Source organism: Syngnathoides biaculeatus, chromosome 16, assembly GCF_019802595.1.
Source record: "Syngnathoides biaculeatus isolate LvHL_M chromosome 16, ASM1980259v1, whole genome shotgun sequence".
NCBI classification, from domain to species: Eukaryota; Metazoa; Chordata; class Actinopteri; order Syngnathiformes; family Syngnathidae; genus Syngnathoides; species Syngnathoides biaculeatus.
The window spans coordinates 1,315,733-1,341,687 of record NC_084655.1 but is presented as its reverse complement, the minus strand read 5'-3'; the positions used below and the strand labels follow the sequence as shown (position 1 = coordinate 1,341,687).

General features: G+C 42.2%; 1 protein-coding gene across 1 annotated transcript in view; it reads left to right on the top strand.

Moving 5' to 3' along the window:
• Positions 1–25,955, top strand: part of LOC133514347 (MAGUK p55 subfamily member 2-like) — an 81,569-nt gene that overhangs the window by 52,317 nt on the left and 3,297 nt on the right. The window contains 1 exon segment of the mRNA XM_061845978.1: positions 7,341–7,469. Coding sequence (XP_061701962.1) covers positions 7,341–7,469 — 129 coding nt within the window.

Sequence of the window (25,955 nt, the reverse complement as noted above, 5' to 3'; positions counted from 1 at the left end):
TCGAGAGGCGGGTGTTGGCCACTCCTGCTACGACGTTGGAACCTATATTGGCATTTAGACAAAGTTGATTTAAGAAATAAATTTGTTGAAAGTGAACGCCTGCGTTCAATTCTGGTTTAGTCCGATAGACGTTTAACATAAGAACAAAAACTAATTTTGTCTCTCAAGGGCACCACGTCGGGTTTTTTTTGTGTATAAAATATAGGAAAAAAAATAATTTATCAGTCTCATAATCTGAAGGTTGCTCCATTTAGGAGATATGAGTCGGAGATAGATGACAGAGGTTTTCTTATTAATACAGTGAAGAAAATAGCTATTTGAACACCCTACTATATTGCAAGTTCTCCCATTTAGAAGTCATGGAGGGCTCTGAAATTTTCATCATAGGTACATGTCCGCTGTGAGAGAGATAATCTAAAAAGAAAAATCCAGAAATCACAATGTATGTTTTTTTAATTATTTATTTGTGTGATACAGCTGCAAATAAGTATTTGAACACCTGAGAAAACCAATGCTAATATTTGGTACAATAGCCTTTGTTTGCAATAACAGAGGTCAAACGTTTCCTGTAGTAGTTCACCAGGTTTGCACACACTGCAGGAGGGATTTTGGCCCACTCATCCACGGAGATCTTCTCTAGATCAGATAGGTTTCTGGGCTGTCGCTGAGAAACACGGAGTTTCAGCTCCCTGCAAATATTTTCTATTGGGTTTAGGTCTGGAGACTGGCTACGCCACGCAAGAAGCTTGATATGCTTCTTACGGAGCCACTCCTTGGTTTTCCTGGCTGTGTGCTTCGGGTCATTGTCATGTTGAAAAGACCCAGCCATGACCCATCTTCAATGCTCTGACAGAGAGAGAAACGGTGGTCCCAGCTCTTTTCAGGTCATTGACAAAGTCCTGTCGTGTAGTCCTGGGCTGATTCCCCACCTTTGTAAGGATCATTGAGACCCCACGAGGTGATATCTTGCATGGGGCTCGCCTCCAATTTAGATCGATCATCATGTTTAGCTTCTTCCATTTTTTAATGATTTCTCCAACAGTGGACCTTTTCTCACCAAGCTGCTTGGCAATTTCTCCGTAGCCCTTTCCAGCCGTGTGGAGTTGTACAATTTTGTCTCTCGTGTCTTTGGACAACTCTTTGGTCTTGCCATGTTACAAATGTGAGACTTACTGATTGCATGGGATGGACAGGTGTCTTTCTGAGCCTCACACAGGTGCACCTGATTCAGGATACTACATGGAGTAGAGGTGGACTTGTAAAGCCGGACTAACAGGTCTTTGAGGGTCACAATTCTAGCTGATAGGTGTTCAAATACTTATTTGCAGCTCTATCACACAAATAAATCATTAAAAAAATCATACATTGTGATTTCTAGAGTTTTCGTTTTAGATGTTTCTCACAGTGAACATGCACCTACGATGAAAATTTCAGACCCCTCTATGATTTCTAAGTGGGGGAACTTGCAACATAGCAGGGTGTGCAAATATTGACTTTCTTCGCAGTTAAAAAGTCAAAAGGGTTGAACATTTTGACATATTGGGGCACTTTAGCTGTGTAAGTTCCAAAACTCTTCATAAACTCTGGACTTCAGCTCAAAGTCGGTTTGTGGTGTCAAAATCTCATTTTCCACTCTATAAGAGTTCAGGTGAAACAGTGTTGTAATTTTTTATGCAAATTAATTAACCTCAGCATCTTCCCGATTAGGATAGCACATGAATATAGCGACTGGCTCGAGCAAAGAAAAGTTCTCGAAGCGTTGTCAAACTCTGACAGACATTTGTCAGTCAGCTCTGAATCATGCACTTTAACACAATCATCCCGGACATGATGATTAAATTGGACATCTTGGGTCACCCTCCTCTGACAAGCACCTGAAGTTCAGACCAGCTCATCACAGGGCTGCATGCTAAGCCCCTTCCTGTACAGTCTCTATACCTTTGACTGCATCTCAATCCACAAAAATGACATCATCATCAAATTCGCTGATGACACACCAGTTGTCGGTCTGATCTCGAAAGGAGATGAGGCACTGTACAGAGAGGTGAACCAGAAGCTCACAACTTGGTGCACAGAAAACCATCTGGCACTGGACACGATAAAAACAAGGGAGACTTCAGGAGGAACAGAACTGAACCAGCTTCACTCCTCATCGACAGTGAATGTGTAGAGACAGTGCGTACACTTGGGATCCTGGGAGTACGGATTTCTGAGGACCTCTCCTGGACAGACAACATAATCGTCATTAAAATGATTTAACAGCATCTCGACTTTCTGAAAATCCTCAGAAAAAACAACCTTGACACAAAGTTGTGGCTGGCCTTCTATCACTCATCCATCGAGAGCCTGCTGACATACTGTGTCTCCATTTGGTACTGGCGCTCCACTGAGGCAGACCGAACAAAGAGTCAGCGGACAATAAAAGTAGCACAGAAGATTGTTGGCTGACCTCTCCCTTCCATGGCAGACATTTATTCCTTTTGGTGCCGCAGCAGAGCTCAGAACATTATTAGGGACATTACACACACATGTTATCAGCTGTTTGCACTCCTGCCATCTGTAAGGCAGTACAGATGTCCAAAAGCAAAATAAGTTTTTTTATTCTGAGAGCCATTACCACCCTGAACATCTTTCTTTTAGCCATTGTATTACTTTAAAGGCTCGCTGATTTTAAAATTTTGAGCAGCAATTTTTATGCATTCCATTTTATATATGTATTGTACTCATTTATAATCTTATTTTTATACATGTTTATTGATTTTAAACTGTATTTATTTTGCTTTATGTATGTACTGAAGCAGGAGACTGTATATTGGGGTTCACCCCCATGGATGAGAGGGTAGGCTCCCTCCGCCTTTCCTTACAATACTACCTTCACGGTCAACTGGTCGATCGCGATCGATGCATTGAGCATCTCTTGTTTTGTGCATTGCATTCCACGAAGGATGCAAACAGCTGGGAAAGGAAGGCGAATAGATGGACATGCATGCTTTTGTTTGGTTTTACCAGCTCAGAGGTGATTGGGTGTGTGACCTGTCCATGAGGAACATGCTGCTTCTGATTGATAAAATTGGCAGCATACGACACATCGTAGACACACCGATTATGGATCAAGTGGGAGTGCTGCTGCAAAAAAAAAACAACTTTGGTGATCACGATCTCAATCTAAAAGTGATTACCCGTCCGGCCCTACTGAGCACTCTATGCTACATCTTCTGAAAAAGGCACTAATGCTATTTGCTAGGCTGTTAATGCTAGCTGATTTAAATCTGCATCGCAACAATCCAAAGACGGTCAAACTATCAGGTGTGGTAGTGCAATGAAACGAACACAAACCACATTCTATCAATAACCTCTTTCTTGTAAAACTGAACAGTTATTGTTTGAAAGAGAAGATCCACTCAGTATTTGTGCTAAGCTGTGCTTGTCCGCAGCAGGTAGATCTGCCCCCATACCAAATACCCTCAAGATGTCAGACAACCAACTGTACAAAACCTTTCCATCAATCCACCTAACAAAAATAAATGTTTGCTACAGTACATCATTGAAAAGCATTCCCTACCACTCTTCTTTAAAAACAAAACAAAACAAAACAAAAAACAAACAAAAACCTTATACTATTACTGTGTTACCTCTACTTAAGAAATGAATCCATTCCGGAAGTCATTTCATAATGTGAAACTTTCATAAGCAGAAACACATTTTTCATGTAAGTAGCCTCAGGCTAAAGTTGGGGTACACAACCATTCACAGTCACATTCACACCTACAGGCAATTTAAAGTCCTCAGTTAATCCATGTTTTTGGGATGTATGAGGAAACCAGAGTACCCAAAAAAGACCCATGCAGGCACGGGGAGAACAATCAAACTCCAAACACACAAGGCTGGGATTTCAACTTATACCTTCAACACGGTAATTGGCCCATTCCAAACTAACAAGTGCCATAACAGTCCTGTAGTCATTTTACTAGAATAGTTGTGTTTTCCAAATACGGACTGTATAGGTGAAAGAGACTTACACAGCAATTTTTTATTTTATTTTTTAAATGTTTTTGGCTTCGCAGTACAAAGCGTTAAGAAAGATCATATCAATAAGTCATCATGATCATCATAAACTTTAAGTCGACTGGAAAAAAAATCTGATGTTGTTAAACACCTAGTAAGGAATAAATACAGTACAGTGAAGAGGCACTTAAAATTCGTTCAATTACCTTTGGAATCAACAGAAAATTTGACCCATCACGCCAATCGTACAAGAAACATCACCAGCAACCAGGCTAGAGGCTTATCCAAAAAATGTGTGTATGAAATGATTAATTTACAACATCCATCCATCCATCCATTTTCTTTGCCGCTTAACCTCACGAGGGTCGCAGGGAGTGCTAGAGCCTATCCCAGCTGTCAACGGGCAGGTGGCGGGGTACACCCTGAACTGGTTGCCAGCCAATCACAGGGCGCATATTTTTGGGATGTGGGAGGAAACCAGAGTTCCCAGAGAAAACCCATGCAGGCAAGGGGAGAACATTCAAACTCCACACATGTGGGTCTGGGATTAAACCCGGGACCTCAGAACTGTGAGGCCAACGCTTTACCAGGTGATCCACCGTGCCGCCGATTGGCTACCATATTTGGAAAAATTACAGAAAAACAAATAATTCTGATTTTTAATGGGATTTCAAAGAATATCTTACTCATTTTGAATGTTTTTTTGATGGGGCTTTGTCAACTGTCTAGGATTGCAGCACGTGTACTTGGTTGATGTGAAAATTTTGAAGCTGTGAATAATCTGGCTGCAATTGGCTGGCAACCAGTTCAGGGTGTACCCCACTTCCTGGCCGGTGACAGCTGGGATAGGCTCCAGCACTCCCCACGACCCTCATGAGGATAAGCGACAAAGAAAATAGATGGATGGATGGAATAATCTGGAGAATGAGTTCTGGGTTGTCAGTATTGGTGTAGAATGGTAAGAAAAATAACACGAAATGAACGAAACCCGGAATATAGTGGTTTTTATTGTTATTTAGTCTGTGCAATCAAGCATACCTCATTCAGTTCCCAATGCTGTCAGCCAGCCAGTAGTGGATGCACACTTAATAGTAGCATTGGACCGTGGAATCAGCTGTTTTGGTTTAGTTTCTCATACAGACATCCACAATTTTCATCAGCCACCATAACCACCCTCTGAGTGGCGCTGCCTGCAGAAGTGTGTCTGATGTTGGAAATAACAAAGGAAAAATCAATTAATGAATTAAATACTGCAGGAGCCCCAGCTACATACATACCGGTGGACTTATGGAAGCAATTTGGAGAGGTGGCTGTGGAGTTTCTGACCAACTCATTCAAGAGAATACTAGCGGGCGAGAAGATGCCTGAAGAATGGAGTAAAAGTGTGGTAATTCCCATTTTTTACGAACAAAGGTGTCTTCCAGAGCCATGGAAACTATAGAGGAATAAAGTTGATGAGCCACACAGTGAAGTTATGGGAAATAGTAGTGGAGGGTAGACTGAAGACAGAAGTCAGTATCTGCGAGCAACAGTATGGTTTCATGCCTAGAAGCAGTACCACAGATGCATTATTTGCCTTGAGGATGCTAGCTGAAAAGTACAGAGGTCAGAAGGAGCTACATTGTGTTTTTGTGGCTCTAGAGAAAGCCTATGACAGAGTACCAAGAGAGGAACTGTGGTACTGCATGCGGAAGTCTGGTGTGGCAGACAAATATGTTAGAATAGTACAGGACATGTATGAGGACAGCAGAGCAGTGATGAGGTGTGCCCTAGGTGTGACAGAAGAATTTAAGGTGGAGGTGGGACTGCATCAGGGATCAGCTCTGAGCCCCTTCCTGTTTGCAGTGGTAATGGATAGGCTGACAGATGAGGTTAGACTGGAATCCCCTTGGACCATGATGTTCGCAGATGATATTGTGATATCCAGTGAAAGCAGGGAGCATGCAGAGGAACAATTAGAAAGATGGAGACATGCACTGGAAAGGAGAGGAATGAAGATTAGCCGAAGTAAAACAGAATATGTGTGTGAATGAGAGAGGTGGAGGGGGAAGAGTGAGGCTACAGGGAGAAGAGATAGCGAGAGTGGACGACTTCAAATATTTTGGGTCAACAATCCGGAACAATGGTGAGTGTGTTAAGAAAGTGAAGAAACGGGTCCAAGCAGGTTGGAACAGCTGGCGGAAGGTGTCTGGTGTGTTATGTGACAGAAGAGTATCCGCCAGGATGAAGGGCAAAGTTTATAAAACAGTGGTGAGGCCGGGCATGATGTACAGATTAGAGACGGTGGCACTGAAGAAACAGCAGGACTGGAGGTGGCAGAAATGAAGATGTTGAGGTTCTCACTCAGAGTGAGCAGGTTGGATAGGATAAGAAGTGAGCTCATTAGAGGGACAGCCAAAATTGGATGTTTTGGAGAGAACTTTCGAGAGAGCAGACTTGGTTTGGACATATCCAGAGGCGAGAGAGTGAGTATAATGGAAGAACGGTGCTGAGGATGGAGCTGCCAGGCAAAAGAGCGAGAGGAAGACCAAAGAAAAGGTTGATGGATGTGAGGGAAGACATGAGGACAGTGGGTGTCCGAGAGGAAGATGCACGAGATAGGCTTAGATGGAAAAAGATGATATGCTCTGGCGACCCCTCACGCGACAAGCAAAAAGGAAAAGAAGAAGAATGAAAGCAGCCCCATCTGCAGGGCCTCTCCTCCTCACAAAAGAAAAAAAGAGAAAAAGGAAAAGGAAATTCTAAATGCTTGGTACGCTAATACCCAGTGACATAATGGAATCTAGTTACGATAACCACTTGGTGAATAACGTTTTAGAAGAAAATAGTAGTTTGGACATTGCACATTTTCAAAAAATTTCTCATACTCACTGGGCATTAGTTCTTGATTTAAAAGACAACATATCCACAGTTACGCATCACATCTGAAATGAGGTTGTCACATGGAGTAATTTTTTTTACTTTGCAAGATTGTGCTGAAACAAGTCTTGATTCAAAAGGATAGCAATCAAGCTATTTGAGATGGCATATTTTTTGTCAGATATAAAAAAATGAGTGATAATGGTCAACATACATTTCAACACAATAACCCAACTGATTTTGAGTGCCTTCCAATACAAAACTGCGATCCAAATTTCTGACCGTCTAGCCAGCAACTTTTCAAAAATGTAAACATACTAATGTAGCAATCTGATTCCAAGTACATGTGGTGTATGTGAGGTTAATTTTTGTCTATAAATTCCAAGCATATTAATTGAATGAGATGTAGACAAATTGGTTGGTTGCATTTTGTTTTTTGTGTATTTACTAATTGCTACTATGTGTTTCTTTTGTAGTCTCTTAAAGTGCTGAGAACCTCTGAGTTTTTGCCATATGTGGTGTTCCTTCAATCTCCAGACTTTGAGGCTCTCAAGACCATGAATAACTCTACTGCAGGGGCAGGGGTTTCTACAAAGGCACTTTCAGTAAGAATATTTTCTTACTATATTTCCTTGGTTCAAAATGACTATTTAAATGGGAGGGGAGGAAGGTAGTAGGTAAGACAGGTTTGGAGGCAGATAGGTAGGTAGCTCATTTGAAATTTAATCATTTGAATTTGCCTGCAAACGCCAGCCTGGGAATTTTGCCAATGGAAATGTTTTAATACTTTAAAGCACAGAGATACAGTACATTTACTCATTGACTACAGACAAAATTCCAGTTCAAAAAGCTATAAATATACGGAATTACGACAGCATGGACTCTGCCCTGTCTTTGCACCCTTATATAGATCTATATCTTCTTCTTTTTTTCCTTTCGGCTTGTCCCGTTAGGGGTCGGCACAGCATGTCATCTTAGATGAATGCATATTTGTTTGGCACAGTTTTTACGCCGGATGCCCATGATGCAATCCCTCTGTATTTAGCCGACCAAACAAATATGCGTTCATCTAAGATGATACGCTGTGGTGAAAAAAGTGATTACTCGTTCCGCCCTACTGAGCAATCTTTGTTACAAGTCAACGTCTGAAAATGCTATTTGCTAGGCTGTTAATGCTAGATTATTTAAATTTGCATCGCAACAATCCAAAGACCGACAGTAAACTATCAGGTGTGCTAGTGCAATGAAACAAACACAAAACACATTCTATCAATAACCTCTTTCTTGTAAAACTGAACAATTATTGTTTGAAAGAGAAGATCCAATCAGTATTTGTGCTAAGCTGTAAAAAACTTATACTATTACTGTGTTACCTCTACTTAAGAAATGAATCCATTCCGGAAGTCATTTCATAATCAGAAACACATTTTTCATGTAAATAGCCCAAGGCTAAAGTTGGGGTACACAACCATTCACAGTCACATTCACACCTAAAGGCAATTTAAAGTCCTCAATTAATCCATGTTTTTGGGATGTATGAGGAAACCAGAGTACCCAAAAAAAGACCCATGCAGGCACGGGGAGAACAATCAAACTCCAAACACGCAAGGCTGGGATTTCAACTCTGGTCCTTAGAACTCTGGGGAAGATGTGCTAACCATTTGAGTTTTTAAAACCATGGTATACCTTCAACACGGTAATTGGCCCATGCCAAACTAACAAGGACTATAACAATCCTGTAGTCGTTTTACTAGAATACAGTGAAGAAAAAGAGTATTTGAACACCCTGCTATATTCCAAATTCTCCCACTTAGAAATCATGGCGAGGTCTGAAATTTTCATGGTAGGTGCATGTCCATTGTGAGAGAGATAATCACAAAAGAACAATTCAGAAATCAAAATGTATGATTTTTTTTAACTAATTTTTTGGTGTGATAGAGCTGCAAATAAGTATTTGAACACCTGTCTATCAGCTACAATTCTGACCCTCAAAGACCTGTTAGTCCGCCTTTAAAAGTCCACCTCCACTCCATGTATTATCCTGAATAAGATGCACTTGTGTGAGGTCGTTAGCTGCATAAAGACACCTGTCCACACCATCCAATCAGTAAGACTCAAACTTGTAAAATAGCCAAGACCAAAGAGCTGTCCAAAGACACTAGAGACAAAATTGTACAACTCCACAGAACTGGAAAGGGCTACGGAGAAATTGCCAAGCAGCTTGGTGAAAAAAGGTCCACTGTTGGAGCAATCATTAGAAAATGGAAGAAGCTAAACATGACGGTCAATCTCAATCGGAGGCGAGCCCCATGCAAGATATCACCTCGTGGGGTCTCAATGATCCTTACAAAGGTGGGGAATCAGCCCAGGACTACAGGACAGGACTTGATCAATGACCTGAAAAGAGCTGGGACCACCGTTTCCAAGATGACTGTTGGTAATACACTAAGACGTCATGGTTAGAAATCATGCATGGCACGGAAGGTTCCCCTGCTTAAACCAGCACATGTCAAGGCCCGTCTTAAGTTTACCAATGACCATCTGGATGATACAGAGGAGTCATGGAAGAAAGTTTTGTGGTCATATGACACCAAAAGGGAACATTTTGGTCATAATTCCACTCACAGTGTTTGGAGGGCGACGAATGATGAGTTCCATCCCAAGAACACCATCCCTACCGTGAAGCATGGGGATGCGAGAATCATGTTTTGGGGGTGTTTTTCTGCACATGTGACAGGACGACTGCACTGTATTAAGGAGAGGATGACCGTGGCCAGGTATTGTGAGATTTTGGGGAACAACCTCTTTCTCTTAGTCAGAGTTTTGAAGATGGGTCATGGCTGGGTCTTTCAACATGACAATGACCCGAAGCACAGCCAGGAAAACCAAAGAGTGGCTCCGTAAGAAACATATCAAGGTTCTTCCGTGACCGAACCAGTCTCCAGACCTAAACCTAATTGAAAATCTTTGGAGGGAGCTGAAACTCTGTGTTTCTCAGCGACAGCCCAGAAACCTGTCTGATCTAGAGAAGATCTGTGTGGAGGAGCGGGCCAAAATCCCTCCTGCAGTGTGTGCAAACCTGGTGAACAACTACAGGAAACGTTTGACCTCTGGATTGCAAACAAAGGCTACTGTACCAAATATTAACATTGGTTTTCTCAGGTGTTCAAATACTTATTTTCAGCTCTATCACACAAATAAATAGTTAAAAAAAAATCATACATTGTGATTTCTGGATTTTCTTTTTAGATGATCTCTCTCACAGTGGACATGCGCCTAAGGTGGAAATTTCAGACCCCTCTATGATTTCTAAGTGGGAGAACTTGCAAGATAGCAGGGTGTTCAAATACATATTTTCTTCACTATCGTTGTGTTTTACAAATACGGACTGTATGAGTGAAAGAGACTTGCACAGGATTTTTTTATTCAATTAAAAAAAAACTTTTGGCTTAGCAGTACAAAGTGCTAAGAAAGATATCAATTAGTCAACGTGATCGTCATCACCTTTAAGTCTGCTAGAAAAAAAATCTGATGTTGTTTAACACCGAGTAAAGAATAAATACAGCACAGTAAAGAGGCACTTATAGTTGGGAAAATTCGTTGAATTAGCCTTGGAAGCAACAGAAAATTTGACCCGTGATGCCAATCGTATGAGAAAAATCACCAGCAAACAGGCCAGAGGCTGATCCAAAAAAATCTGTGTATAAAATGATCCATTTACAACATATTTGGCAAAATAACAGAAAAATATTTAAATTCTGAGTTTTGATGGGATTTCAAAGAATATCTTACTCATTTTTAACGTTTTTTGATGGGGCTTTGTCAACTGTTTGAGGATTGCGTACTTGGTTGATATGAAAATTTTGAAGCTGTGAATAATCTGGAGAATGTGTTCTAGTTTGTCAGTATGGGTGTAGAATGGTAAGAAACATAACACGAAAGGAGTGAAACCCGTCGTATAGTCGTTCGATCGTTATTTACTCTGTGCAGTCAAGCATACCTCGTTGAGTTGCCAATGCTGTCAGCCAGCCAGTAGTGGATACACACTTAAGAGTAGCATTGGACCGTGCAAACAGCTGTTTTGGTTTGGTTTCTCATACAGAAGTCCAAAGTTTTCATAAGCCACCATAACCACCTTCTGAGTGGCGCTGCCTGCAGAAGTGTTTCAGATGTGGGAGATAAAAGAAAAATAAATTAATGAATTAATTACTTCAGAAGCCCCATCTACATACATACCGGTGGAGGTATGGAAGCAATTTGGAGAGGTGGCTGTGGAGTTTCTCACCAACTTATTGAACAGAATACTAGCGGGCGAGAAGATGAAAAGTGTGCTAGTTCCAATTTTTAAGAACAAAGGGGGTCTTGCAGAGCTGTGGAACTATAGAGGAATAAAGTTGATGAGACACACAATGAAGTTATGGGAAAAAGTGGTGGAGGGTAGACTCCGGACAGAAGTCAGTATCTGCGAGCAACAGTATGGTTTCATGCCTAGAAACAGTCCCACAGATGCATTATTTGCCTTGAGGATATTAGATGAAAAGTACAGTGAAGGTCAGAAGGAGCTACATTGTGGCTTTGTGGATCTAGAGAAAGCCTATGACAGAGTACCAAGAGAGGAACTGTGGCACTGCATGCGGAAGTGTGGTGTGGCAGAGAAATATGTTACAACAGTACGGGACATGTATGAGGGCAGCAGAACAGTGGTGAGGTGTGCCATAGGCGTAACAGAAGAATTTAAGGTGAAGGTGTGATTGCATCAGGGATCAGCTCTGAGCCCCTTCCTATTCGCTATCTTAATGGTTAGGCTGACAAATGAGGTTAGACTAGAATCCCCTTGGACCAAGATGTTCGCAGATGATATTGTGATATGCAGGGAAAGGAGAGGAATGAATATTAGCGCAAGTGAAACAGATTATATGTGCTTGAATGAGAGTGGTGGAGGGGGAAGAGTGAGGCACCAGGGAGAAGAGATAGCGAGGGTGGACGACTTCAAATACTCCGGTGGTCTGATGTAATATGTGACAGAAGAGTCTCTGGTAGATGAAGGGCAAATTTTATAAAACAGTGGTGAGGTCGGCCATGATGTACGGATTAGAGACGGTGGCACTGAGGAAACAGCAGGACTGGAGGTGGCAGAATTTAAGATGTTGAGGTTCTCACTCGGCGTGACCAGGAAGGATAGGATTAGAAATGAGCTAATTAGAGGGACAGCCAAAGTTGGATGTTTTGGGGACAACTTTCGAGAGAGCAGACTTCGATGGTTTGGACATGTCCAGAAGCGAGAAATTGAATATATTGGTAGAAGGGTGCTGAGGATGGAGCAGCCAGGCAATAGAGCGAGAGGAAGATGAAAGAAAAGGTTGATGGATGTTGTGAGGGAGGACATGAGGACAGTGGGTGTTACAGAGGAGGATGCACGAGATAGGCTTAAATGTAAAACGATGACATGCTGTGGCGACCCCTAGAAGAAGAATGAAGCGAGACCCATCTGCAGCTCCTCTCCTCCTCAAAAAAAAAAAGAGAAAAAAAAAGGAAATTCTAAGTGCTTGGTACGCTAATGCGCAGTGACATAATATAATCTGGTTACGATAACCACTTGGTGAATCAGGTTTTAGAAGAAAATAGTAGTTTGGACCTCAAATAGTAGCTTGCACGCATGCTAACAATGTAACCTTCAATGGACGAGTCACAGAGTCACATTTAGAGATTTTTGAACTGTGTGCACATAAGGCACTTTACATTTTAAGGTGCCCCGTCTCCTTATTAGAGAATTCAAGGCTTCTAAGTGCACCTTATTGTGATATAGAGTACTTTGTGGAAAAAAAAAACCTTTGAGAGCAAAATCCACGAATATGCGAGGCTGCGAACAGTGAACCTGTAATGGCTAAGCACAGACTGTACTTTCAAACTCATAGCCACTATTTTAGCCGCATCGTTAATTTGTCGCAGTGATCAAGCACCTAAAAAAAGAGCAGCTTGTCGTACGGAAAATATGTTAATGTATGTTCTACAAAAAAAAAAAAAAAATCACCATTCCCTTGATAAGTTAAGAGGGAGAACTCACGAAGGCGGATGCACGTGTGAAAGCCATTCATTCAAATACACAAAGTGAAGTTTTTTTGAATGCGACCCGGTAGCTGTATAACTACAGAAATTTGAGCTTCAGAAATTGAATTTGTTCCAAAGCCGAAAACCACCACTAAGATGTGTGAAGATTTTGGATTCAAGCCATAAGACAAGGCCATTCCTAGAACATCAAGGAACTAGTATGTCGAATTTGTATGACGTTGCAACAAAGACAACAGAACTTTAAACCTCAAAGTGAATACATTACTTTTTAACACAACCATCTCACCCAAATTTCTTCATCAGGGAAAAAAAAAAACACGGTGGGACATTTCCCATTTCCTTTCAAAGATCGAACAATATTCCCAAAAATGCAAATAAAAACATGACACTGTATATGCTCACAATAAACTGTATACAGTGAACTGTACTCACGCTATATCACGGTTCTTGCTTCTTGGTGACGCTGTTTTGCAAATTTTAAATCCAGTTCTTATTCTATTTTTGGACAATGTTTGGACAATATTTTTGTGTTATCCATTGCTTGGTCTCATTATAAATTTACACCTGACACAATAGCAATTTTTTTCGGACGATGTAGTTTCCCCATAAATGATAAACGATCACAACAAACGATAATTTTGTTGTTTTTATGCCACTGCTATAATGATCCATCCATCCATTTTCAGAGCTGCTTATCCTCACAAGGCTCAAGGGAGTGCTGGAACCTATGGCATCTAACTTCAGGCAGGAGCCGGCATACACCCTGAATTGGTTGCCAGACAATCGCAGGGCACACAGAAACAAACAATCATATACACTCACAATCACACCTGAGGGCAATTTAGAGGCTCCAAATAATGTATGTTTTTGGGGGGGTGGGAGGAAATCGGAGCGCCCGGAAAAACTCACTCAGGCACGGGGAGAACACAGGCTGGGCTGGGACTTGAACCACGGTCCTAAAAACTATGAGGTAGATGCTCTAACCAGTCGCCCCACTGTGCCTGATATAATGGTTTTAGAGCATAATAATAATAAAAGTATTTTTTAAGAACAGCTACCTTTTAATGCTAATTCTAAGAAAAAGAAGATTGACGTCGTAATGTAGAAAAATAAATATTCTAAATGAAACATTAATTTTTAGATACTTAAATATTTAACACCATGCATAGGGATATAAACCATTGTTAATGCTCTAATAGGCAATACATTGCCAATCAAGTTTCCAGTTAGTGAGGAAAAGGGCAAAAGCACCAAATCTGTTTTGATTCAAAATTTGTACTCCTTTTTTAAAGTGTGCAGCCTTTGTTTCAACTGATTACTGCATTTGTATTATGTGATGATAAGTTGCAGGCACTTGTTGTTCCCGATTTAAGGCTCATTATTTCCATGATGTGCATCCCATGACTCACATAGTTTCAAGTGTAGAATGATCTGTGTGTGCGTGTGTGTGTGTCTCTATAGATGGATAGATAGAGAGCTAGACAGACAGGGACAGAAAAGCACATGTCATTGCAAATTGTAAAACAGTCCCAAGCCCAAATACATGCAGAGGTTTCTGTCAGGAACCGCATCCAGTTTAAAACTTTGCCAAACAAATATGAGAGCAGGGAGAGCAGGGAGCAGCCAATGAGCTTCTGGACGCTGTTGATGACTCTTTGCAGAGCTTTCCTGTCTGCTGTAGTACATCCAGCATATCACACCGTGATGCAGTATGTGAGGATGCTCTCCACGGTGGTTCTGTAGAAAGCCAGCAGCAGCTTAGCTTTGAGATTGTTCTTCCTGAGCACTCTCAGGAAATGGAACCACAGCTGGGCCTTTTTCACCACTGCCATGGTATTTACAGTCCAGGTGAGTTTATATGTTTGATGTCGACTCCTAGAAATCTGAAGGAGTGGACTCTCTCCACACACTCCCCATTGATGAACAGTAGGACCGGGGTCCATGCCACACTCCCAAAAGTCCAGGGTGATTTCCTTAGTTTTTGCGGCGTTTGTTGTGAGGTTGTTTGCTGAACACAACTTTCACAGGTTTGCAATCTCATCTCTTTAGGCAGACTCATCTTTTGAGATGAGGCCAGTCACGGGATCAGAAAACTTGATGACAGGGTTGCTGGGATGGCCTGGTATGCATTCATTAGTGTACCAATAGTATAAGAGAAGACTCAATACACAACCTTAAGGGGACCCAGTGCTGGGGGTGATTGAGAAAGAGAGGTGTGGGCCAAGAGTTTGTCAACCAAAATACCTGGAATGATTGTATTCAAGGCTGAGCTAAAGTCGATGAAAAGCATTCTCACGGAGTTCCCTTGGCGTTCCAGGTGGCTCAGTGCAATGTGGAGAGCTATTGCAATAGCATCCTCACTGCACTGGTTTCCATTCTAGGCAAACTGGTAGGGATCGAGCGAGGGCGGGAGTGAGCCTCAATGTGATGTGCAACTAGTCTCTCAAATCACTTCATGATCACAGGTGTGAGTGCAACAGGCCAGTAATCATTCAGACTGTCAATGACTGTGATAGTGTCTATGCAGTTTTTGATATAAGACAGAAATAGTATCTGTGTGTTCCTGGAGGTTTTTGTGTTCAAATACTTCCCAAACAGTGCGTGAAAAACAGTCCTGGAGCTGAGTGCATTCTCTGGCCATGCAGTAATTGTCTTTGTTTGTGCCCTTGTTTGTTTTAGTCGGGGGATGTATGTGATGATAAGGAAAATGCAAACATGATAAGATCCAGCAAGTTGGGGGAGGAAGGTGGCCCTGTATGCATGTTTAATGTTAGCGTAAACATGGTCTATTCTGTTATTTTCCTCTGGTGGAACACTTCACATACTGGACAAATTTAAACACACCTGATTGAAGTCACCAGCAACAATAAATTCTCCGTTGGTGTGGGCGAGCTGCTGTTTGTTTACAGTCGCAAGCAGACAGCTAAGTGTTGCGCTACTGCATCCAGCAGGATATAGACAGCTACCACAATGTCTACCTTGAGCTCCCTTGGGAGATAAAGGGGTCTGTGCCAGACTGCAAGAAGCTTGAATTCAGGAGAGCAGTGGGTTTGGATGATCCTGCTGTTAGAAAACTATTTGTTGTGCACATAAACACAAAGCCTGCCTCCTCTGCTCTTACCGGAGACTTTGGTTCTGCCCTGCTGATGTAGCATACGGTCTGAGAGTGAAACTGCAGCATCAGGGATTTGCGGATGCAGCCAGGTCTCTGTGATGAAAATAACACTGCAGTTCCAGACAAAACTACTTGTGCCAAGTTGTTTATTAAAATTCATCCATTTTGTGGGTAATGCATCTTGCGTTGGTCAGAAAAATGCTTGGTAGTAGTGGTCTGTAAGGTTGCTTCCTTAGCAAAGCACCCAGGCGTGACCGACATCCTCATGCTGGTTTTCACTCCCTCCACGTTCTCTGTTGCTTGCTGGGTTGTCCGACTATCCACGGAGATCCCGGTGGTCTTGTGATGTCCTCTGGAATCTCGTTTTTCTTTCAATTTTTGTTAGTGATTAAATTATGCTGCAGTCCCAGATCAATCAGGTCCTGGAAGCTATAGGTGAATGTAGCTTTACAAAAATCCGCAAATAGCATTGAAATAAAGAAAAGAAAAACCACCAAAATGGAGAGCTAAGAGCCACTGCACCCATGCATGCGCCATCGTGGAAGGCTGGGACTGTCAAAGGAAAAGCTATGGAATTTCTTGGCATGATCATTAGTAGAAAAGTTGATATACGGACAAAAACGTGGCGTACGTTCTTTTTCACGGCAATGTTCAGATGTATCAAGAGTGAAATGAGCATGGAAATGTGCAGTGGCTCACCCCACCTTCATGGCTGGGGCACACAGGTTTATACACATTTTGGTGCTTTGGCAACACTTACACTATAGGTGATACTGGGAAACTGTTACATAAATCTGCACAAAACGGATACATGAAATATTAGCAATGATGAACACTTAATACCAGCAACATTTGATTTCAACAATGTAAAAGAGGTAAGACTTTGAATTTCATCCATCCATTTTCTTAACTGCTTATCCTCACGAGGGTCACGGGAGTGCTGGAGCCTATCTCAACTGTCAAAGGGGAGGAGGGAGGTTACACCCCGAAGTGGTTGCCAGCCAATTGCAGGGCACATCGAGACAGTCACAATCACACCGTAGGGCAATTTAGAGTGTCCAATTAATGTTGCATGTTTTAGGGATGTGGGAGGAAGCCGGATTGCCCGGAGAAATCTCATGCAGGCACGGGGAGAACATGCAAACTCCACACAGACGGGTCCAGGATTGAACCCAGGACCTCAGAACTGTGAGGCCAACGCTTTCCAGCTGAGACACTGTGCCGTCTCACTTTGAATTTAATTGTAAATTGATGTATTTAATGAATCACTTGTATTTCTGAAGACATCTATATATTGAACTATGCCACCTACTCCACTCACAATCTCTTTTTGTGACTCCACCACATACACTGGGGGAAAAAAAAAAAAGAAAAAAAAAAAGAGTCCTTTGAATTGACCTTACTTGAACATGTACATCAGTTACACATGATTCAAATGTGTGAAAATTACATTTAGAAGAGGGGTAAATTATTATAATTATTATGACCATTTTCTGTATGTTGGTGGAAGAGAGGGAAGCCTCTCTCAGATTTCGAGTAGGGAGATGGGTCCTGACTATTGCTTGTGCCTATGCACGAAACAGCAGTTTAGAGTACCCACCCTCTTTGGAGTCTTTCGAGGGAGTGCTGGAGAGTCATCATTCTGGGGACTCCATCATTCTGCTCCGGGGCTTCAATGCCAACGTGAACGTCAACTGATCACCACCTGGTGCTGAGTTGGCTCCGATGGTGGGGAAAGATGCCGGTCCGATATGGCAGGCCCAAACGTATTGTAAGGGTCTGCTGGGAACGGCTGGCAGATTCCCCTGTCAGAAGGAATTTCAAATTCCACCTCTGAAAGAACTTTGCTCATGTTCCAGTTGAGGCGGGGGACATTGACTCCAAGTGGGCGGTTTTCCACACTTCGATTGCTGAGGTGGCCGACCGGAGCTGTAGCCGTAAGAGGGTCAATGGTTGTGACAGCAACCCACCAACCAACTTCAATGGTGTAAGAAACCAGATCTGAAGTCAAATTCACAATATGGAAAGGAGCAAGAGAACAGCCACTTATACCCTTAAGAATAACATCTGAGTTAGCTGAAAACTCTGCAGAAAAAGGCTAAACATTCTTTGAAATCAGAGATTGCAGAGCTCTAGTATCCCCCAAAATAGTAACAGGCCTTGGAATAGAATTATCCCCGATAATTGCAACCAAAATATTGTGAATAAAAGGCAAAAACCTCTCCGGAATTTCAGAATCTGAAAGTTTATTGTCAGAACCAAAACTCTCCTCAGAACCACCTGGCAAGGAAGGCTGAGGTGCGATAGGGGAACCAGTGGACTGATTTTTGTACTTGAACTTTTTGCAAGCAGAAGTCAAGTGACCAGGCTTTTTACAAGAGGCACAGACAGGACTTTGAACCTGAGAATTTGAACTTGCCTTATCACTACTTGACCCTGTATGTCTTTTGGCAAAAAAAAAAAAAAATTGGAATTGCCAGGAGACCGAAAAGAACTGAGTCAAAAAATAATTATCCGCCAACACTGCTGCCTTATGTAAGGTTTTAACATTCTGTTCATCCAAATAAGTCCTGAGATCAGAATGAACACACTGCTTAAATTCCTCCATCAACACTAACTGCCTCAAATCTGCCAATCTGAAACCCCCTTTGAACTACACCACCTATCAAATAAAGTTTCCTTTTCCCTAGAAAACTCTACAAAACTCTCATTGTCCCTTTTTTTAGTATTCCTGATTTTATGACGGTACGCTAAGGTACATAAGCTTCCAGGAGGGTCTTTTTGACAAAATCATAGTCAGAACTTTGCTCAACAGAAAGGGCTGAATATGCATCCTGAGCTTTTCCCTTTAAGATTATTTGCAATAGCATAGTCCATAGCTCTTTAGGCCACTTGAGGTTTTTAGCAACTTTCTCATGGTAGAGGAAGTACTTATCAACTTCTTTCTCATTGAAAGGAGGAACCATTTTGTCAAGTTCTAATTTTCTAAATTCTATGTCTGTCCTTCGCCTCTCTCTTTCAATCTGAAGTTGTAATTCCAGTTTCTTTAATTACAAAACATCTGAAATTTCCTCTTGTACCAAGGCCAAAACATCAGGAACAAAGATTTTCTCATCAATGTAATGGTTCAGAACACTTCTCAAAATTTAGAATTTTCTCATAGCAGGTTTGGCATCAAGTCGGAAATAACTAGCAAGTTGTAACAGATCAGACTTGTGCAAATCACAGACTGATTCAGGGGGAGGGGACCTACTAAAGTGCTCAAGTTTGAACTCCATTTTGCTGGCTTCACAGTTTAAGTTGCAAATGTGCAAAAAAATTTAACAAATGATTTTGTTACGTGCGAATTTAGACTAACGTCTCCTTTGTTCAAACCAGCAAAATGCGACAAGGCAGTTGTATTGCGATTAAGACAATTTAATCTCACACACATCAATACAACACAAACACGATAAAATAGCTAACACAAAAATGAAGTCCACAGACAGAGTAGTCGAGCCAAAACTGCGAATAGTCACCAGCATTGAACGAATGTTCCTGAACAGCATAATGTTCTTTCCAAGTTAGCGAATGTTCCAGTGATGTCCAAAACGAAAGGCAGCAGGTGTCTGTGTAGTTAGTTCCAAACAGCGTACTTTGTCCCAGAGGAGCTGTGAGGTCGTAAGAGGCCTCGTTGACAGACTTTTGTCGTCCTTATATAGGCACTCCTCGGAACATTCTAGAATTGCGCATCACAAACCATCCGCGTCACAATGACCCAAGAGCATGAAAGGAAACCGCATCAAAAAGACCTGCGTCATAACAACTTAAAAGCATAAAAGGCAAATAAAGAGAACAATAATATATACACACATAACAGTGTCGTGTTGGATCCTGCATGGAAGGAACCAAAAACTAGCGAAGTCTTCTTCTATACATTGGAAGCATCTGTGCATACCCAAACCATAATGCAGGCCATGGTCCGCATGGGTGGCAGTAAGTCAGATAAATTTTCAGGGAGGGTTGGAGTCCGCCAAGGCTGCCTTTTGTCACCAATTCTGTTCATTTCTAGGAGCTGCTGAGTCATAGAGGATGTCCGATTTGATGGCCTCAGTATTGCATCTTTGCTTTTTATAGTTGATATGGTTCTGTTGGCTTCATCAAATCATGATCTTCAATACTCACTGGAAGAGTTCACAGCTGAGTGTGACGTGACCGGGATGAGGACCACCAAATCTGAGACCTGGGTCCTCAGTCGGAAAAAGGGTGGCGTGTTCTCTCCAGGTCAGGGATGAGATCTTGACCCAAGTGGAGGAGTTCAAGTATCTTGGACTCTTGTTCTTGTGAGGGAAGAATTGAACGAGAGATTGACAGGGGGATTGGTGAAGCATCTGCGGTGATGTGGACTTCATATCGGTTCGTTGTGTTAAAGAACAAGCTACGTCAAAAGTCAAAGCTCTAAATTTACTGGTTGATTTTTGTTCTGAGAACAAGACCTGGATACATGCGTCCAAAATAAATTTCCTCTGCAAGGTGTCCGGGCTCTCCCTTAAAGAGAGTGAGAAGCTCAGACATCTGGGAGAATCTCAGAGTAGAGCCGCTGCTCCTCCGCATTTCAAGACGAGCTGGCTGGGTTGTCTGATTTGGATGCCTTCCGGACAAGTTCTTGGTGAGGTGTTACAGGCACGCTGGCGAGACTACAGTATGATTGGCCTGAGAATGCTTCGGGATTTCTCTGGAAGAGTTAGATGAAGAGGTTGGAGAGGAAGACGTCTGGGCACCCCTGCTGAAGCTACTGTGCTCGTGACTCAACCTCGGATAAGTGGTAGAACAAATTCATTTTCCTTTTTTCTGATCATGCAAAGGGTCAGGATCTCAAGTGCTGGGTTCATTTAAGTATGATTTGCATATTTAAATATGGGCGTTGAGAGGGAGTGGTTGGCTACTCCATGATCCACTCATTTCCACGTTGATTGGGATGGTGAAGGAAATGTGCTTGGATTCATGCGTATGCAGATTCATACATCTGGATATTTTTGTTTGTACAATGTTATCCGGATTTAAGTTTTTTCCACGTTTCAGGAGGAAATCCATCCAAGTCCTTGTATATGAGGTTACAGGAATGCAAGTAGAAAGGGAATTCAACTAGAAGTTTAGACCCAAGGTTCAAATTGTTTTACTATGGTGTAGCTTGGAAGAGAAATAGAGTAGACATTATTTTTAAGGAATAGTTAGTTAAGAATGTCTTGGAGGGGAAAAGCAAATCAGCTTGAGTAATGAGGCTGAAACTTGAAATGGAGGGCATTATTTATAGTGTGATTCGTGGCTGCGTCCCATAGGAAGGATGTGACCTCGAGGCTAAAGAGAAATTCTGGAAGGAGCTGGCCGAAGTAATTCTGACCATCCCATACAAGAGAGAGTCATGATTCGTCCAGGTCTTGATGGACATGTGAAGGAAACATGGGTTGATGAAGAAGTGATGTGTAAGTCCCGTATCTAGGTAAGGAACCATGAGGGACAGATGGTAGTCGATATTGTAAAAATGATGGAAATGACTGCAGGAACATAGGGTGACCACCAAGAACAGTGGTTGGAGCATGTAGGTGGATTAAATCTTTTGTAGTAATCTGAAGAAGGTTAGTGTGTAAAATGACTCTGATGATGGGGAAGAAGATTAAGAAGACGAAGGCACAGCAGTGAACCATATGGTGGAAGCTGAGAAAGGATGAGTGTTGTGTGGCTTTTTGGGAAAAAGTGAGAATAACTCTCCATGGAAAGGAGGACTTTCCAGAAGACTGAACCATTAAAGCCAAGGTGATCAGAGAAACAGGCACAAGAGTACTTGATGCATCTCCTGGTGGCAAATAGGAGAAGGTGACTTAGAGGTGTAACCTCAACGTGAAGGAAACCATTTTAGAGGATAACTAAAAAGAAGTGGGATGCTGAAAGGAATAAGGAGAGAACAAGGCGAAGTGAAGGTAGAGGTGGCAGAGATTAAACAAAGGATGTATGGCAGGTTAGACACTAAAGAAGGAGAAATTTATGCATACAGGTTAGCCAGACATAAGGAATAGTGATGGGAAGAATGTGCGGTATGTTAGGGTGATGAAGGATAGGGATGGAAATGACTACTTTGAGTAGTTGATGAATGCAGAGGAGCGAAATAAGAGCAAGAAATATGAGTAGAAAAGGCAAGTGTGATGGACCAGGAAGTAGCAATGATTAATCAAGCAAAAGTTCAAAAGGCACTAAATAACGTGAAAAATTGAAATTGTAGTGTATTTTACCATTGCATTTGATCAAACCTGAGTGAGGAGAATTAAGGTCTGGGCTTAGAAAATAAGATAGACAACTTTCCTGAGTAATTCAAAGGAACTCTAAGGTCTACTTCAAAGGAATTCTTTGGCCATCTGAGGCTTTTACAGTTAGCTAAATCATGGGTGACCACCAGAGGTTATCACCAGGGGTCCTGGTTACAAATCTGCATTTATTCATTTAGTGCACCCAAGTATCCAATGCCCACAGACTTGCTGGGGCGAGAACGTTGGAGACGTGATATAGGTGAGGAGGAGAAGGGAGGTTCCCTGTGGGAAAAATGACTGGGCGACCTCCTGTCCACACCCAGTGGGTTAGGAAGATTTTTGAAGGAGAGAACAAAGGTTGGGGTGGACTTTTTTTTCTTTTTTTTTTGTCACTCTCGAACACAATAGACTATTGGACTTGTAGCTTGCAAATGGAACACCTCTTAATACAACAATTAGGCCAAACTTCGGTCTCTGAGAGTGCTACCTCTGCTTGCTGCCCGGACACAAGGTAAAAATGAACTTCAAAAGGCAGTTCTTCCTGTTGACGTACCTGTGGAGGTATGGAAAACTCGAGAAGAGGTGACTGTGGTGTTTTTGACCCGCTAGTTTAACAGAATGCTAGCTAGTGAAAACATACCTGAAAAATGGAGGAAAGTTGTGCTGATGCTAATCTTTAACAACACGGTTGATGTTCAGAGCTATAGGAACGATCAAGAAATAAGGTTGATGAGCCCCAATGAAGTTACGGGAAATAGTAGTGGAAGCTAGACCAAGGACAGAAGTGAGCTTTTATGAGCAATAGTATAGTTTGATGCCGAGAAAGACTACCACATATGCATTATTCACTTTGAGGCTGGTGATGGAGAAACAGAGAATGTAAGAAGGGGCTACCTTGTGTCTTGTAGATCTAGAGAAAGACTATGACAGAAAATCCGAGATGAACTGTGGTACTGCATTAGGAAATCTAGAGTGGCAGAGAAATTAATAATACAGGACATGGATGAGGGTTGCAGAACTGTGGTGAGGTCTGCTTTAGGTGTTACACGGGAGTTTAATGCAGCGGAGGGACCATATCTGGGATGGCTGATCCCTGATACAGTTCTTCCTCTTTGCAGTGGTCAGAGATAGGAAGACAGATCAGGTTAGATTGGAGTCCCAATGGACCAGGATGTTTGCAAACAAAGAGGAATAATTACAATGGTGGAGGCATGCATTTTAAATTGATTGACTGATGTAATTGATTGAGGGTTTATTGTCATCCATCCATCCATTATCCAAGCCGCTTATCCTCACAAGGGTCACGGGAAAGGTGGAGCCAATCCCAGCTAGCTTCTGGTGAAAGGCGGACTACACCTTGAACTGGTCACTAGTCAGTCCCAGGGCAGATATCAACACCATCACTGAGCGTGAATCGATCCCACACTGCCCACACCAAAGTCAGGCATGTGTACCACTAGACCATCAGTGACTCATTTATTGTCATTGTTCAAAGAATTTTACAACAAAAATAAAATGCTCACATTCAATGCCATTGAACAAATTATGAAACAACAAAAGGAAACTGCTGACCTTTTATTGTGCATGCAAAATGATATGACACAAAAGAAAAATATTGCTCCTGCACAAAAGAATATTGCCACAGAGGAATGTTGCATGAGAGGCAAGAAAAATTAGAAGGTTCTACTCGTCAATTAAAGTCTTTTTTTAATGCTGCAAAAATGTAATAGTGTGAATAGAGTCTGTTCATTCGCGATTTTATGCATCCGAAAGAGGCAGACGTTGGAATAGTTCATTTCCAGGGTGGAAGGGATGCAAGAGGATCCCAGCACCATTCTTGAGGCAGCTCCTCCAGTGGAAGGAGAGGTTTGCTGACTATACTCTGCGTATTGTTTGTAACTGGAGCTCTTTCCTCTGTGCTGTAGCTAAGGACACTCTCTACAGTGCTGCAGTAAAAGGACATCAGATGTCTTAGAGAGATGTTCTTATTCCTGAGGACTCACAAGAAGTTGAGTCTCTTTTGGGCCTTCTTCACTAGCTCTCTAGTATGCAGAACACAGGTCAGGTCAGGTCCTCGGTGATGTTGACTCCCAGGAAGCAGAACCCTAAAAATTTCTCCATTCAAATTCCAGCAGAGAAAGTCTACAGTCACTGTTTTTGTACACCAGCTGTTGTTCAGATCAGAATCAGAATCAGCTTTATCGGCCAAGTGTGTAAAAACACAAAGAATTTTTCTCCAGCAGTTGGTGCTGCCTTGGTACAATGTTCAGAACAAAGGACAACAAAGTAACAAGAACAAAGAACAATAGCCATTTCTGTTCATAGGAACTATTCCTTTTAAGAATCACAGATGTGCATGATGAAAAGTCTTCTTCATTTATAACAGATAGGAGATAAGAGTGTCTCAAGCATACATGCCAGCATGCGTTTTAGCGTGTACGTAAGCTACCTTATGATGGCACCCTAGGGATTGGCCTGATAAATCCTGGAATTGTATCCATGTGGCTTGTGGCAGGACCGTTCATGGGGAAGATGCTTTTTGTACTCATTGATGCACATTCCAAGTAGATGGATGTGTATCGCATGAACTCTGCTACTTCTTCTCCAACCATTGAGTGTCTGCGCACTAGTTTCAGCAACTATGGACTGCCAGAGTTGCCAGTGTCAGACAATGGAACTTGTTTTTTTAGCAGAGAGTTCAAGGAATTTTTTACCAGGAATGACATGCAATGTGACCTTTACACCTTACCATGTAACAGGTTACCAGAGAGGGTACTACAGATACTTAAAGGAATGGCATGAAAATGCAAGGAGGGCACTTTGATAGAGAAGGTAGCCAGGGTGTTATTTTGCTACAGAGTAACGCTGAAGACTACAACAGGTCTATCACCATTAGAACTACTTTTTGGAAGGAAATTATATTGGAAACTGGACTCAATCCATCCAAATTAGAACAGGAGAGTATCAAAGAAGCAGGAACGACCGTCCAGAGATCATGACTCAAGAGCAAAAAAAAAAAACCTTTTGAGGTTGGAGACACAGTGCTCTAACTTCAGATTTGGGTCCAAGTGGATCCTGGGCCTTATTGTGTCAGTGAGGGGCCAGTGTCGTATAAGGTTCGGGTAGGGTAGGAGATTCTGGCACATCCGCAAAAGGATTTGGAGACCCACCAGACTGGTATTGTGGAGCTAGGTCACACCGGAATGATGGAGGACACTTTGCTGGATGTGGAGGATGTTGTTCTCAGCGGTGATAAGGTGGTGGAGTCAGACGCTACAGGAGTGGCAGGAGAATCTGCGAATGTAAGCGAGACTGTTGCAGTTACTGAAAGTCCGGTGAGAAGAAAGTCAGGAAGGGAGGTGAAGTTTCCCAGTCACCCATGCCATGCGTCTCACCTATTGTTGCAGCTCCCAAGCCGAGAGACCCAGACAAAGTGAGACTCCGTGTTGACATGCGACAAGCTAACGCAGCCATAGACAGAGACCACCACTTCACTCGCACTTTGGACGACGTGGTACATGAGTTAAACTGAGCAACTCGATTCTCAAAATTGTAGCCGAGATATCACCAACTGGAGCTCCATCTGGAGAGCAGATACATAACCACATTCACCACTCATCTAGGAC